This window comes from Ranitomeya variabilis, chromosome 3, assembly GCF_051348905.1.
Source record: "Ranitomeya variabilis isolate aRanVar5 chromosome 3, aRanVar5.hap1, whole genome shotgun sequence".
NCBI lineage: Eukaryota > Metazoa > Chordata > Amphibia > Anura > Dendrobatidae > Ranitomeya > Ranitomeya variabilis.
Genome location: NC_135234.1, coordinates 659,833,015 through 659,845,809, shown reverse-complemented (window position 1 = coordinate 659,845,809; position 12,795 = coordinate 659,833,015). Strand labels below are relative to the sequence as shown.

At 49.8% G+C, this 12,795-nt stretch overlaps 1 protein-coding gene across 2 annotated transcripts in view; it reads right to left on the bottom strand.

Moving 5' to 3' along the window:
- SLC4A8 (solute carrier family 4 member 8) overlaps positions 1-12,795 on the bottom strand; it is a 305,062-nt gene that overhangs the window by 114,810 nt on the left and 177,457 nt on the right. Inside the window, exons 1-3 of one of the 2 annotated variants that reach the window (XM_077297837.1) lie at positions 12,192-12,257; positions 5,403-5,549; positions 4,738-4,873 (exon numbers count right to left, since the gene is read on the bottom strand). In XM_077297837.1, coding sequence (XP_077153952.1) covers positions 4,738-4,873; positions 5,403-5,549; positions 12,192-12,219 — 311 coding nt within the window. In that variant the 5' untranslated portion in view covers positions 12,220-12,257. Of the gene's footprint in view, positions 1-4,737; positions 4,874-5,402; positions 5,550-12,191; positions 12,258-12,795 lie in introns of those variants that run through there. The other variant, XM_077297836.1, reaches the window with a different exon arrangement.

Sequence of the window (12,795 nt, the reverse complement as noted above, 5' to 3'; positions counted from 1 at the left end):
GTCTTGTTTTTTTCTATAAAAACGCATGCGTTTTTAACGCAAACAAACGCATGTGCTTAAAAACGCATGCGGTTACATAGACAGCAATACGTTTTTTTGCGGCAAAAAAACACGTCTAGAAATTACTACATGTTGCCTTTTTGAACCAAACGCAAGCATGGAAAAAACGCATGCGTTGTCAAACGCGGCAAAACGCATGCAAAAAAAAACGCACGCGTTTTTAATGTTAAACATAGGAAAAAAAACGCATGCTTTTTTTGCGGAAAAACGCTGCGGTAAGAAATGCAAATGTGAAACCAGTAGCCCCAAATTTTAAATTTTTCTAAGGGCTGATAGGAATTTTTTTTTTTTTTCTTTACAACAAACTGAGGTCCATTTTTTCCTGAGTGCGCGAATATCCTTCATGTAATCGGGAAATATTTTTCAGGCACAGTGCAAAGCTCAGAAGGCAAGATTTTAAGGTTATGGTTTGCAGGTGCCATGACCCACTGGGAGAGCCCAGAACAACCATGACCCACTGGGAGAGCCCAGAACAACAGAACCCCCATAAATGACTCCATTTTACGAATTACACCTCTCAATGAATTCATCTAGGGGTGTAGTGATCATATTAACACCATGGGTGTGTCACAGAATTTTATACCATTGGGCAATGAAGACAAAATAACTACATTTTTACCACCAAAATTTTGTTTTAGCCAAAGATTTTACATATTCACACAAGACGTGGGTAAAAATGGCACCAAAATTTGTCCAATAATTTCTGCTGAACGTGGCAATACCCCATATGCATCTGTACAGTACTACTTAGCCATAGGGAGAGACTCGGGAGCAACGGAGGGCTATTTGCTGAATTAAGTGAATGGGTCTGTGCACATGTGAGTGTGCTCCCACGGACCGTGCGTCCATGGGCAAAACACGCTGACATGTCCGTTTTTAATGTTAGCATGGGCTGCAAAAGGTCCCACACACATGCACATGCATAACACACATGGATGTCATCCATGTGACACGCATCAGCACTGGGGAAGAAGCGTTACAGTAAGCGCTGTTCCCCGGCACTGGGTGCTGAACATGGCTCTCATCATTCTCCCTTGCTCTGCCGGTGATCGGCGTGAGCAGGGGAGAATGATGAGTTACATTTAAGTGATAACAGACACTGCAGGCGGCTGATGGGGCTATTACTCCCATCAGCCTTCCCCTGCTGCTGCTAACAACAGTGACAGCACGAGAGGCTGATGAGGGTATTCATCAGCCGCCGCCTGCACTATAAATAAATGAAAAAATTGGCGTGGGTTCCCCTGTATCTATAATATAACGCTGGGAGCGTCACTCTGTCCGAAGCCTCTATAGACTGCGCAAGCGCAAGCGCCGGCGCAGTCTGGACCGCACAGAGCGACGCTCCCAGGAGATCGCGGTATGCGTAAGCGCTGAACGCACACCGCGATCTCCACCGGACAAGCAGGGACGAGCCAGGAGGCGGAGGGTGAGTATACTTACCTGACCCGTTCCACCGACGCGCTTCCGGGCCGTGACTGTCCCCCTGCTCCCGGAATCGGCGCCTGCGCAGTCCGCGCTTTCCGGCGCCATTTTCTTGAAGACACATTGCAGTGTCTTCAAGAAAATGGCGCCGGAAAGCGCGGACTGCGCAGGCGCCGACTCCGGGAGCAGGACCAAGAAAATGGCCGCACCCAGCACAGCCGCCGCGCCCAGCACAGCCACGCACAGCCGCCCACAGCAACGCACAGCCGCCGCACCCAGCACAGCCGACCATAGCCGCCCACAGCCACGCACAGGCGCCCACAGCCACGCACAGCCGCCGCACCCAGCACAGCTGCCCACAGCCACGCACAGCCACCCATAGCCACGCACAGCCGCCGCACCCAGCACAGCCGACCACAGCCGCCGCACCCAGCACAGCCGACCACAGCCACGCACAGCCGCCGCACCCAGCACAGCCGACCACAGCCGCCGCACCCAGCACAGCCGCCCACGGCCACGCACAGCCGCCCACAGCCACGCACAGCCGCACCCAGCACAGCCGACCACAGCCACGCACAGCCGCCGCACCCAGCACAGCCGCCCACAGCCACGTACAGCCACCCATAGCCACGCACAGCCGCCGCACCCAGCACAGCCGACCACAGCCGCCGCACCCAGCACAGCCGCCCACAGCCACGCACAGCCGCCGCACCCAGCACAGCCGCCGCACCCAGCACATCCGCCGCACCCAGCACAGCCATGCACAGCCGCCACAGCCACGCACAGCCGCCCACAGCCACGCACAGCCTCCCACAGCCACGCACAGCCGCCCACAGCCACGGACAGCCGCCGCACCCAGCACAGCCGCCCACAGCCACGCACAGCCCACAGCCACGCACAGCCGCCGCACCCAGCACAGCCGCCGCACCCAGCACATCCGCCGCACCCAGCACAGCCATGCACAGCCGCCACAGCCACGCACAGCCGCCTACAGCCACGCACAGCCTCCCACAGCCGCGCACAGCTGCCCACAGCAACGCACAGCCGCTGCACCCAGCACAGCCGACCACAGCCGCCGCACCCAGCACAGCCGCCCACAGCCACGCACAGCCGCCCACAGCCACGCACAGCCGCACCCAGCACAGCCGACCACAGCCACGCACAGCCGCCGCACCCAGCACAGCCGCCCACAGCCACGTACAGCCACCCATAGCCACGCACAGCCGCCGCACCCAGCACAGCCGACCACAGCCGCCGCACCCAGCACAGCCGCCCACAGCCACGCACAGCCCACAGCCACGCACAGCCGCCGCACCCAGCACAGCCGCCGCACCCAGCACATCCGCCGCACCCAGCACAGCCATGCACAGCCGCCACAGCCACGCACAGCCGCCTACAGCCACGCACAGCCTCCCACAGCCACGCACAGCCGCCCACAGCCACGGACAGCCGCCGCACCCAGCACAGCCGCCCACAGCCACGCACAGCCCACAGCCACGCACAGCCGCCGCACCCAGCACAGCCGCCGCACCCAGCACATCCGCCGCACCCAGCACAGCCATGCACAGCCGCCACAGCCACGCACAGCCGCCTACAGCCACGCACAGCCTCCCACAGCCACGCACAGCCGCCCACAGCAACGCACAGCCGCCGCACCCAGCACAGCCGACCATAGCCGCCCACAGCCACGCACAGGCGCCCACAGCCACGCACAGCCGCCGCACCCAGCACAGCTGCCCACAGCCACGCACAGCCACCCATAGCCACGCACAGCCGCCGCACCCAGCACAGCCGACCACAGCCACGCACAGCCGCCGCACCCAGCACAGCCGCCCACAGCCACGCACAGCCGCCGCACCCAGCACAGCCGACCACAGCCGCCGCACCCAGCACAGCCGCCCACAGCCACGCACAGCCGCCCACAGCCACGCACAGCCGCACCCAGCACAGCCGACCACAGCCACGCACAGCCGCCGCACCCAGCACAGCCGCCCACAGCCACGCACAGCCGCCCACAGCCACGCACAGCCGCCGCACCCAGCACAGCCGCCCACAGCCGCCGCACCCAGCACAGCCGCCCACAGCCACGCACAACCGCTGCACCCAGCACAGCCACCCACAGCCGCCGCACCCAGCACAGCCGCCGCACCCAGCACATCCGCCGCACCCAGCACAGCCGCCGCACCCAGCACAGCCACGCACAGCCGCCACAGCCATGCACAGCCTCCGCACCCAGCACAGCCACGCACAGCCGCCTACAGCCACGGACAGCCGCCGCACCCAGCACAGCCACCGCACCCAGCACAGCCGCCGCACCCAGCACAGCCGCCGCACCCAGCACAGCCGCCCACAGCCACGCACAGCCGCCGCACCCAGCACAGCCTCCCACAGCCACGCACAGCCGCCTACAGCCACGCACAGCCGCTGCACCCAGCACAGCCGCTGCACCCAGCACAGCCACCGCACCCAGCACAGCCGTCCACAGCTGCCGCACCCAGCACAGCCGCCCGCACCCAGCACAGCCACGTCACATACAGCCGCCCGCACTCAGCACAGCCACATACAGCCGCCCGCACTCAGCACAGCCGCCCGCACTGATGGGGGCGCAGGATGGAGCAGCACGTGATAGGATGGGGGCGCAGGATGGGAGCACATGACAGGATGGGGATGAGGATGGAGCAGCACATGACACGGTGGAGCAGCACATGACAGGATGGGGCGCAGGATGGAGCAGCACATGACACGGTGGAGCAGCACATGACAGGATGGGGATGCAGGATGGAGCAGCACATGACACGGTGGAGCAGCACATGACAGGATGGGGGCGCAGGATGGAGCAGCACATGACACGGTGGAGCAGCACATGACAGGATGGGGGCGCAGGATGGAGCAGCATATGACAGGATAGGAGCAGCACATACCAGGATGGAGACCATATTCCAATATAAATGCTCGCCACCCGGGCGTAGAACGGGTTCAATAGCTAGTTTTCTATAACCAGCCAGGCAAAAAACTCACAGCTGGGGGCTGGAAGCCTCAGCTGTCAGCTTTAGCAAGGATGGTTATACAGAATAGAGGAGTCTCCATGCCAAATTTGTACACTGTCTATATCCAACTATAGTGGGATCTGCCAACAGGTGATCATGGGCGGGGAGTATTAGATCCCCACCAATAATGTCGTACAGCACCTGTAGAAGGTAATATTTTAGATCACATAATACATTATTTACTTGCGTGATTCTTAGTTATTTTTACCTTGCAGTCTCTTTCCATTCAGCATCCTCTCCATCTTTAACACAGATTTCATCCAATTCTGTAAAAAGCTCATGGGGCACATGTTCTTCGTCCTCTTCTGTTCCAAGGATGAACTGCACTCTTTGGGATGGTGTGTCTACAAGAATGACAAGGGTATACTTTTTTACTTTAGCCATTACTTCTATTCAGGGAGACGCCAGTGATATTCACATTTTCCCTTGTGAAGGCTTGGAAATATAGCAGTCGGCTAACTTTTTCTTTGGTGCTGTTGGAAGATGTTTGGTGTTAACTCTCTGATTCTGCTCAAAATAAGTTGCTTCCCCCTTGTTTGTCTCCCTTCTTCTCTTTAGTGTACAGTGGGGACTGACCAGTGCTCATCCCCCCACTTAGTCTTCCAAAACTTGCGTGACAGCGGGCCATGTATACCTGGATTGGGGAAATATATCTACCAGGATGGGGAATATTAGTACAAAATGTAACACTTTTTTTGCTTCAATTTTTTTTAATTTTCCTTCTCTAAAACCTAGATGTGTCTTATGGTCCGGTGCATCTTATAGTCTGAAAAATGCAAAATATAACTATGTAGTCCAACTATTCAAAGACAAATGTTAATAGGTCTGATCAGAAGAGGCTAATCTGGTTATGATTGCAAAACGACTACATACCATGAGCTAGTGACTCATCATGGCCTTCCTCTTGTATAACTCCCTTCATGCGGTCTCGTTTTCTGTGCTTCTGTCCATGAGTTCGATGATGTCTATGGCTTTGCCGACCCAGTGGCATCCGAACGCCAACATACAATGTTCTGTGCCCTAAATACAGAATATGAGATAATATTTAATACATTAATTCTTATTAACAGGGTCCCCAGCTACTATCAAGCGCAAGTCTAACACACCCAATCCTTCTGCTCTTAAAAATCTGCTATTAGAAAAATAGTGCACATCTACCAATCCAGTTGAAGCCTTTTAAAAGTGATATTTCAACTTATTACCCCTGTAGGTGGGTCTTTTAATATTATGGCCATTGCTACATGTTTTACCTCCTTTGGATGACTTTTAGAAGAATTGCCTAAATCATACGTGGTGTTGAAATTAGTTGTACTGTTCAAAAACATTCAATGTAAAAAATGAATGGTATTGATTTAAAGAGGTTGTACACTACTTTAACTTTGATAACCTATCCTTAGGATAGGTCATTCAAGTATGATCAGTGGGGTGTTCTAAATGCTGATAGTTGCCAGAAGTGCTCATAGCGTCCAACCCCCTTCTCAATGCAGGATTCACTAAACCATCTCAGACAGATGTCTATCCAGCCTCTGTTTGAACACGTCCATTGTTCTAACTTTCTAGACCCTTCTGAATCTTTTGTCTTCTCTAGTGTTAACTATCCCTCCAAGCTTTGTATCGTCTGCAAATTTAATCAGCTTACCTTCAGTTCCCTTATCTAGATCGTTTATAGAAATATTGAACAACACTGGGGCCAGGACAGAGCCTTGTGGTACTCTACTTGAAACACTCTTCCAATTGGATGTGTAACTCTTTGAATATGATCACTGAGCCAGTTATGAATTCACTTAAACCGTAGCCTTGTCAATACCATACTTGGTCATTTTTTCAATAAGGATAGTATGAGATACTTTATCAACCGCTCTGCTGAAGTCAAGATATGCTATATCTACCCCATTTCCCTGATCCACCCAGTCAGTTATTCCATCATAGAAGGAAATTAGATTATTCTGGCATGACTTGTTTGCTACAAACCCATGGCAGCAAAGATTCTGGCTAATGGTTCTAACTCTTTCAGTACCCTAGGATATACACTGTGTTCCAAATTATTATGCAAATTGGATTCAAGTGTCAAAGATTTAATTATTTTGTTTTTCAAATAAACTCGTGGATGGTATTGTGTCTCAGGGCTCAATGGATCACTGAAATCAATCTTAAACACATGGGATAATTAGTTTTCCAAGTGATTCTAATTAAAGGAAAGCTACTTAAAAATGATGTTCCACATTATTAAGCAGGCCACAGGTTTCAAGCAATATGGGAAATAAAAAGCATCTCTCTGCTGCTGAAAAGTGTTAAATAGTGCAATGCCTTGGACAAGGTATAAAAACATTAGATATTTCATGAAAACTTAAGAGTGATCATCATACTGTGAAGAGATTTGTGACTGAAACAGAGCACAGACAGAGTTCATGCAGATGAAGGCATGAGGAAGGTTTCTGCCAGACAAATTATGGATTAAGAGAGCAGCTGCCAAAATACCATTACAAAGCAGCAAACAGTTATTTGAAGCTGCTGGTGCCTCTGGTGTCCCTCGAACCTCAAGGTGTAGGATCCTTCAAAGGCTTGCTGTGGTGCACAAACCTACTATTCGGCCACCCCTAAAAAGTGTTCACATGCAGAAATGGTTGCAGTGGGCCCAGACATACATGACGAATAATTTTCAAACAGTCTTGTTTACTGATAAAGTGTCAACCAACACTGGATGGTCCAGATGGATGGAGCAGTGGATGGTTGGTGGATGGCCACCATGTCCCAACAAGGCTGCGACATCAGCAAGGAGGTGGAGTCATGTTTTGAGCCGGAATCATGGGGAAACACCTGCTAGGGCCCTTTAAGGTTCCTGAAGGTGTGAAAATGACCTCTGCAAAGTATATAGAATTTCTGACTGACAACTTTCTTCCATGGTATAAAAAAAAACTAACTTGCCTTCAGGAGCAAAATCATCTTCATGCATGACAATGCAACATCTCATGCTGCAAAGAATACCTCTGAGTCATTGGCTGCTATGGGCATAAAAGGAGATAAACTCATGGTGTGGCCACCATCTTCCCCTGACCTCAACCCTATAGAGAACCTTTGGGGTATCATCAAGTAAAAGATCTATGAGGGTGGGAGGCAGTTCACATCAAAACAGCAGCTCTGGGAGGCTATTATGACTTCATGCAAAGAAATACAAGCAGAAACTCTCCAAAAACTCACAAGTTCAATGGATGCAAGAATTGTGAAGGTGATACCAAAGAAAGAGTCCTATGTTAACATGTAATTTGGCCTGTTAGGATGTTTTGGAGTTAAATAGCTTTTTTGTTCAGTGAATGTGAACTCCTAATGCTTCAAATTCCACAAAGAAGCATTTTCAGTTCTTTAAAACATATCAAATGTTTAGAAATTCTACTGTGCCTAATAATTTGGAGCAGTGCATTTTGAGTTTTTATTCATTTTGGAGATTATACTGTTATCATTGGGAAGTTTCTTCAATAAAATTCGATGTATACTCTAACGGGTGATGACTTTTATTAGACTGACTGTCATTTGCACCAACTATTTAGGAAAATCCGAGAAAAATATGATTTGCATAATAATTTGGAACATGGTGTAATTCATTTAGGTTAGATAAGTGTTCCCTCATCATCTCTCTATTTATAGATTGTGTGGATTCTTTTATTATTTTTATGACACCGCGAAGATCAGTTGATGCTACATTTGCTTTCTTAGAGAACACAGATGCACAATAGGAATTTAAAAGTTTGCCCTTCTTAACATAATTTTTGACCAATTCACCTTCTTCATCCTTTAAAAATCCTATAGCAAAATCCTTTTTACTGCTTTTGGTCTCCCTTGCAAGCCTAACTTCATTACTGGCTTTAGCTCTTCTAACGCTTGCTCTGCATTCCTGCAAACAGCATTCTTGTTAAGATATGGCCCCCTCATTCTATTTAACATACATTTCTTTTTTTCTTTTTAACAAGTGATTAAGTTCTGTTTTCATCTATCCAGGTCTCTTTAAATGCTTCCACTCCGTTCTTCTTTTCGGGATTGTTACCGATTGTGCAGTGAGAATTTCATTTAGCGAAATCTCCCATCCTTCTTGGACATTCCTGTCCTTTAGAACATCCAGCCTTAAACCTTCCCCTACTCTCTTTTCGAGTCCATTAAAATCTGCTCTGGCCTTCCTCCTCTTCTAATGTAAAATTCAATGATAGCATGATCGCTGCCTCCTAAATTTCCAGTCACCTTTTTACTTCCTCAACCATTTCTTCCCAGATGGTAAGAATTAGGTTCAAGATTGCAGATCCTCTTGTTCTATCTTCTACCTTTTCATAAATAAAGTTGTCAGCCAGAGAAGATAAGAATTTTCTGGACCCAGTACATTTTGCCTCAGAGAGATTCCCAACAAATATCTGGATAGTTAAAATCTGCCATGATCACTTTGTCGCACATTTTTGAGAACAGAGACATCTGATGTAAAAAGAGTTCATCCATATTTTCAGTCTGTCCAGGTGGCTTATACTAAACACCTATAATATTGTTCTTTCTGTTCCTCTCTCCTTGTATACTCTGATCCTTGGTTAAACAAAAGCCTTTTAAGGCCTCAATCAGATGTCAGTGTTTTTGAAGTGGATTTTTGAGTGGATTCACCCACACCCCACACTCAATGTGAACATAGCCTGAATCCATCTCTGTCAATTTTTTTTTTCTAATCCATAAAATACAATTTCTTAAAAGGGAGTGCCTCATGAAGACCATACAAGGGGTTCTTCTATAAAGGAGAGCAAAATTATATTTTTCCTAGGGGTGTTGAAAGAGATTCAGCTGATTGCCCCAATCATTCAGCTGATTTTCTGAAGTGAAAATCTCTTTAAATTGTCAGTTTTTATTCTCCATCAGGGCTCATATACATGGCCATCTTTGGATTTGTACATATATATAGTATAGCGCTGTGCATGTGTATACATTTAATTTCATATAAAAGGTACATAATAGTTTGTACCCAACACCAAGGAAAAAAAATTCAAAACATGCTCAATGATATGCCCACATAACCCCATAATATGCAGTATGGAGCAGTGACAAAGAGAACCTAACACTTCATATACAACTATGACCATGACTTCTTGGTCTTCATTGCACAAATACATTAAATTACAAGAAAGGAAAAAAATGTTCACACACTTAAAATTTGACCAAATCAACCCATTAACTACAAAAATTATGCCAACAGCAAATAAAAAAAGGATGATGAATGCAGTTAACATACATATTCTAACCCTGAGCTCATTTAAAACTGTCCACTTTCCACTTGATAGAAACTTGATTTATATCAAGTTTATCATTAGTGAAACACAACATGAGGCAGAGGAAGCCGGAGAAGGAAGGACAGAGTACACTGAGCTGTCGGGAATGGAACATTTTCCATCTGTCCAAAAACTGCAAGCAGAGATTTTCAAGGTTAATTGTTTTTTAAGTTGTTTGTTAATTTGAAAGCTATTGAGACACATTAGATAATGACAGTAAATCCAAAGCAGGATGTTTGTCCTAGGAAAGGGATTTGTCCAAAACAGCTAAATGAATAACTGACAAATGAAGTTTTGGGCAGGGCTGACAACAGATTTGACATCTTGGTAGTTTAGTCAAAACATTTACAATAGATGGAATACTTTAAAGGGAATCTGTCACCCACCGGGACGTATATGACCTATTCATATGGGCATACAGGTGATAGAAATGTTACACTAGTCTTACCTGTATGCCTCATACCGTGTTTCCCCGATAGTAAGACACCCCCGATAGTAAGAGGTAGTGGGGGTTTTAGCGGGGTCGGCTAATGTAAGACGCATCCCCGAAAGTAAGACATAGTACTGTACGTTGTAAAAATATAAGCCGTACCGGTACCTTTAGCTGCATTAACTGCGGGATGCGGACGATTCAGCCACTGGTAACCAGGGTAAACATCGGGTTACTAAGCGCAGGGCCGTGCTTAGTAACCCGATGTTTACCCTGGTTACCAGTGTAAATGTTAAAAAAAAAAAAAAAGTGAGGTGTCATATCTTGTTTTTTCCAGAGGTGATTTTCGAGTTTTTGGGCTGTCGGGACAGAATACAGTGGCTCTTCCTTTGCCTTTTGGTGTTTTTAATCCTTCCATCTCCAAGTTCTAATGGTCGCTTCGCCGGAGGGCGCCCCAGTGCAGGCTGCAGTAGGCCGGCTCTGGCGGCGGGTCCATGCCGGGTGGAGTAGATGAAGCTGGCCGCTGCTTGCTGCTCCGGAGCGCACAGTCCGTGCGGGGGATGGTGCACCGGGCCGGGGGAGGACAGGACGTGCAGGTATCCGCCGCCTCCTGCGCCAACCACAGCGCCGCTCCCGGCCACGAACACCCCGGAGAAGCTGGAGCATTTGTCGGGGAGCAGCAGCTGGTCGTGCCCGAAGTGGCTTCCCTTTCTCATGGTACGGAGCCGCCGCCTTCTCCGCTCTCCTCCTTGTGACCCCAGTAATCCGCACTGCCCGGCCTGCACCCTACAAATAGCCGGGGCTGCAGTTAGAGCAGGTGCTGAGGTGAGCTCGTCGGAGGGCTATCGAGCACCGGGGGAGGCAGATGGAGGCGGATTGTACGGCTGTGTGTGCTCGGGCCCCAGCTCCGACCTCCCTGCCACCGCCGCGGCTGAAAAATGGCTCCAGGTCAGCTGACAATGAATGAAGGGATGCGGTTTACGCGCGAAGGTCGGAGCTGGGGCCCGAGCACACACAGCCGCACAATCCGCCTCACAAGGAGGAGAGCGGAGAAGGCGGCGGCTCCGTACCATGAGAAGGGGAAGCCACCTCGGGCACGACCAGCTGCTGCTCCCCGACAAATGCTCCAGCTTCTCCGGGGGGTTCGTAGCCGGGGGCGGCGCTGTGGTTGGCGCAGGAGGCGGCGGATACCTGCACGTCCTGTCCTCCCCCGGCCCGGTGCACCATCCCCTGCACGGACTGTGCGCTCCGGAGCAGCAAGCAGCGGCCAGCTTCATCTACTCCACCCGGCATGGACCCGCCGCCAGAGCCGGCCTACTGCAGCCTGCACTGGGGCGCCCTCCGGCGAAGCGACCATTAGAACGTGGAAATGGAAGGATTAAAAACACCAAAAGGCAAAGGAAGAGCCACTGTATTCTGTCCCGACAGCCCAAAAACTCCAAAATCACCTCTGGAAAAAACAAGATATGACACCTCACTTTTTTTTCTTTTTTTTTTTACATTTACACTGGTAACCAGGGTAAACATCGGGTTACTAAGCGCGGCCCTGCGCTTAGGAACCCGATGTTTACCCTGGTTACCAGGGGACTTCGCATAGTTGGTCGCTGGAGAGCTGTCTGTGTGACAGCTCTCCAGCGACCACACAGGTTTTTTTCCCAATGTAAGACACCCCCCCCCCCCCCCGAAAGTAAGACATAGTGGGACTTTTGAGTGGTAAAAGAAAGTAAGACGCTGTCTTACTATCGGGGAAACACGGTATTAGCTGTCTTGCTGTTGAGAAATCTTATATTCTTTCCTCATGCTAATAATTTCTTCCAGGCTCCGGGGCGTACGATGCCTGGAAAAAATCCCTGCCTCCTGTCTTCATTGTAATACTATCCCTTCCCAGTTGTGGCGCCGACATCCCGCACCTGCGCCCTGTACTGTTTCCACAATACGTACCTCTTTCTCCCTTCTGTGGGCATTGCATTCAGGGATCTTCTGCACAGATGCTGCCGACTTCCGCTCCAGTGACCTCCGGAGTGTGCGACGATAAGGTGCTCTCCCGACTTCCTCTCTACATAGTCATGGCTACGTACACATGGTTCCTAGCGATGACTAATAGTCATCGCTAGGAACCATGTGTACATAGTGATGACTATGCAGGGAGGAAGTGGGGAGAGGAACTTATTGCGCACTCCAGAGGTCACAGTGACTGGCCTGCGCAGAAGATCCCAGAATGGAGTGCCCATAGAAGGGAATTAAAGGTAGGTCTTGTGGAGGGAGTGTAGAGCGCAGGCGTGGGATTCTGACCCCAGTACTGACGTGCATGGGAAGGGGATGATGATATAATCAAGACAGGAGGCAAAGATTTCTTCCAGGCACCGTAAGTGGGTCATGCTCTTTCCCCATCTACTTTAAGGTCTGCAGACACCTAGAAAGGTTTAATACTATAGATAGAACCACATCATTTGGGCACATCTTGATGCGGTGGGATGGCTTTTCCGTTTTTTTGTGTTTATCAAAATAGTGTTAACTAAGTACCCTATGTTATTTACTTGTACTA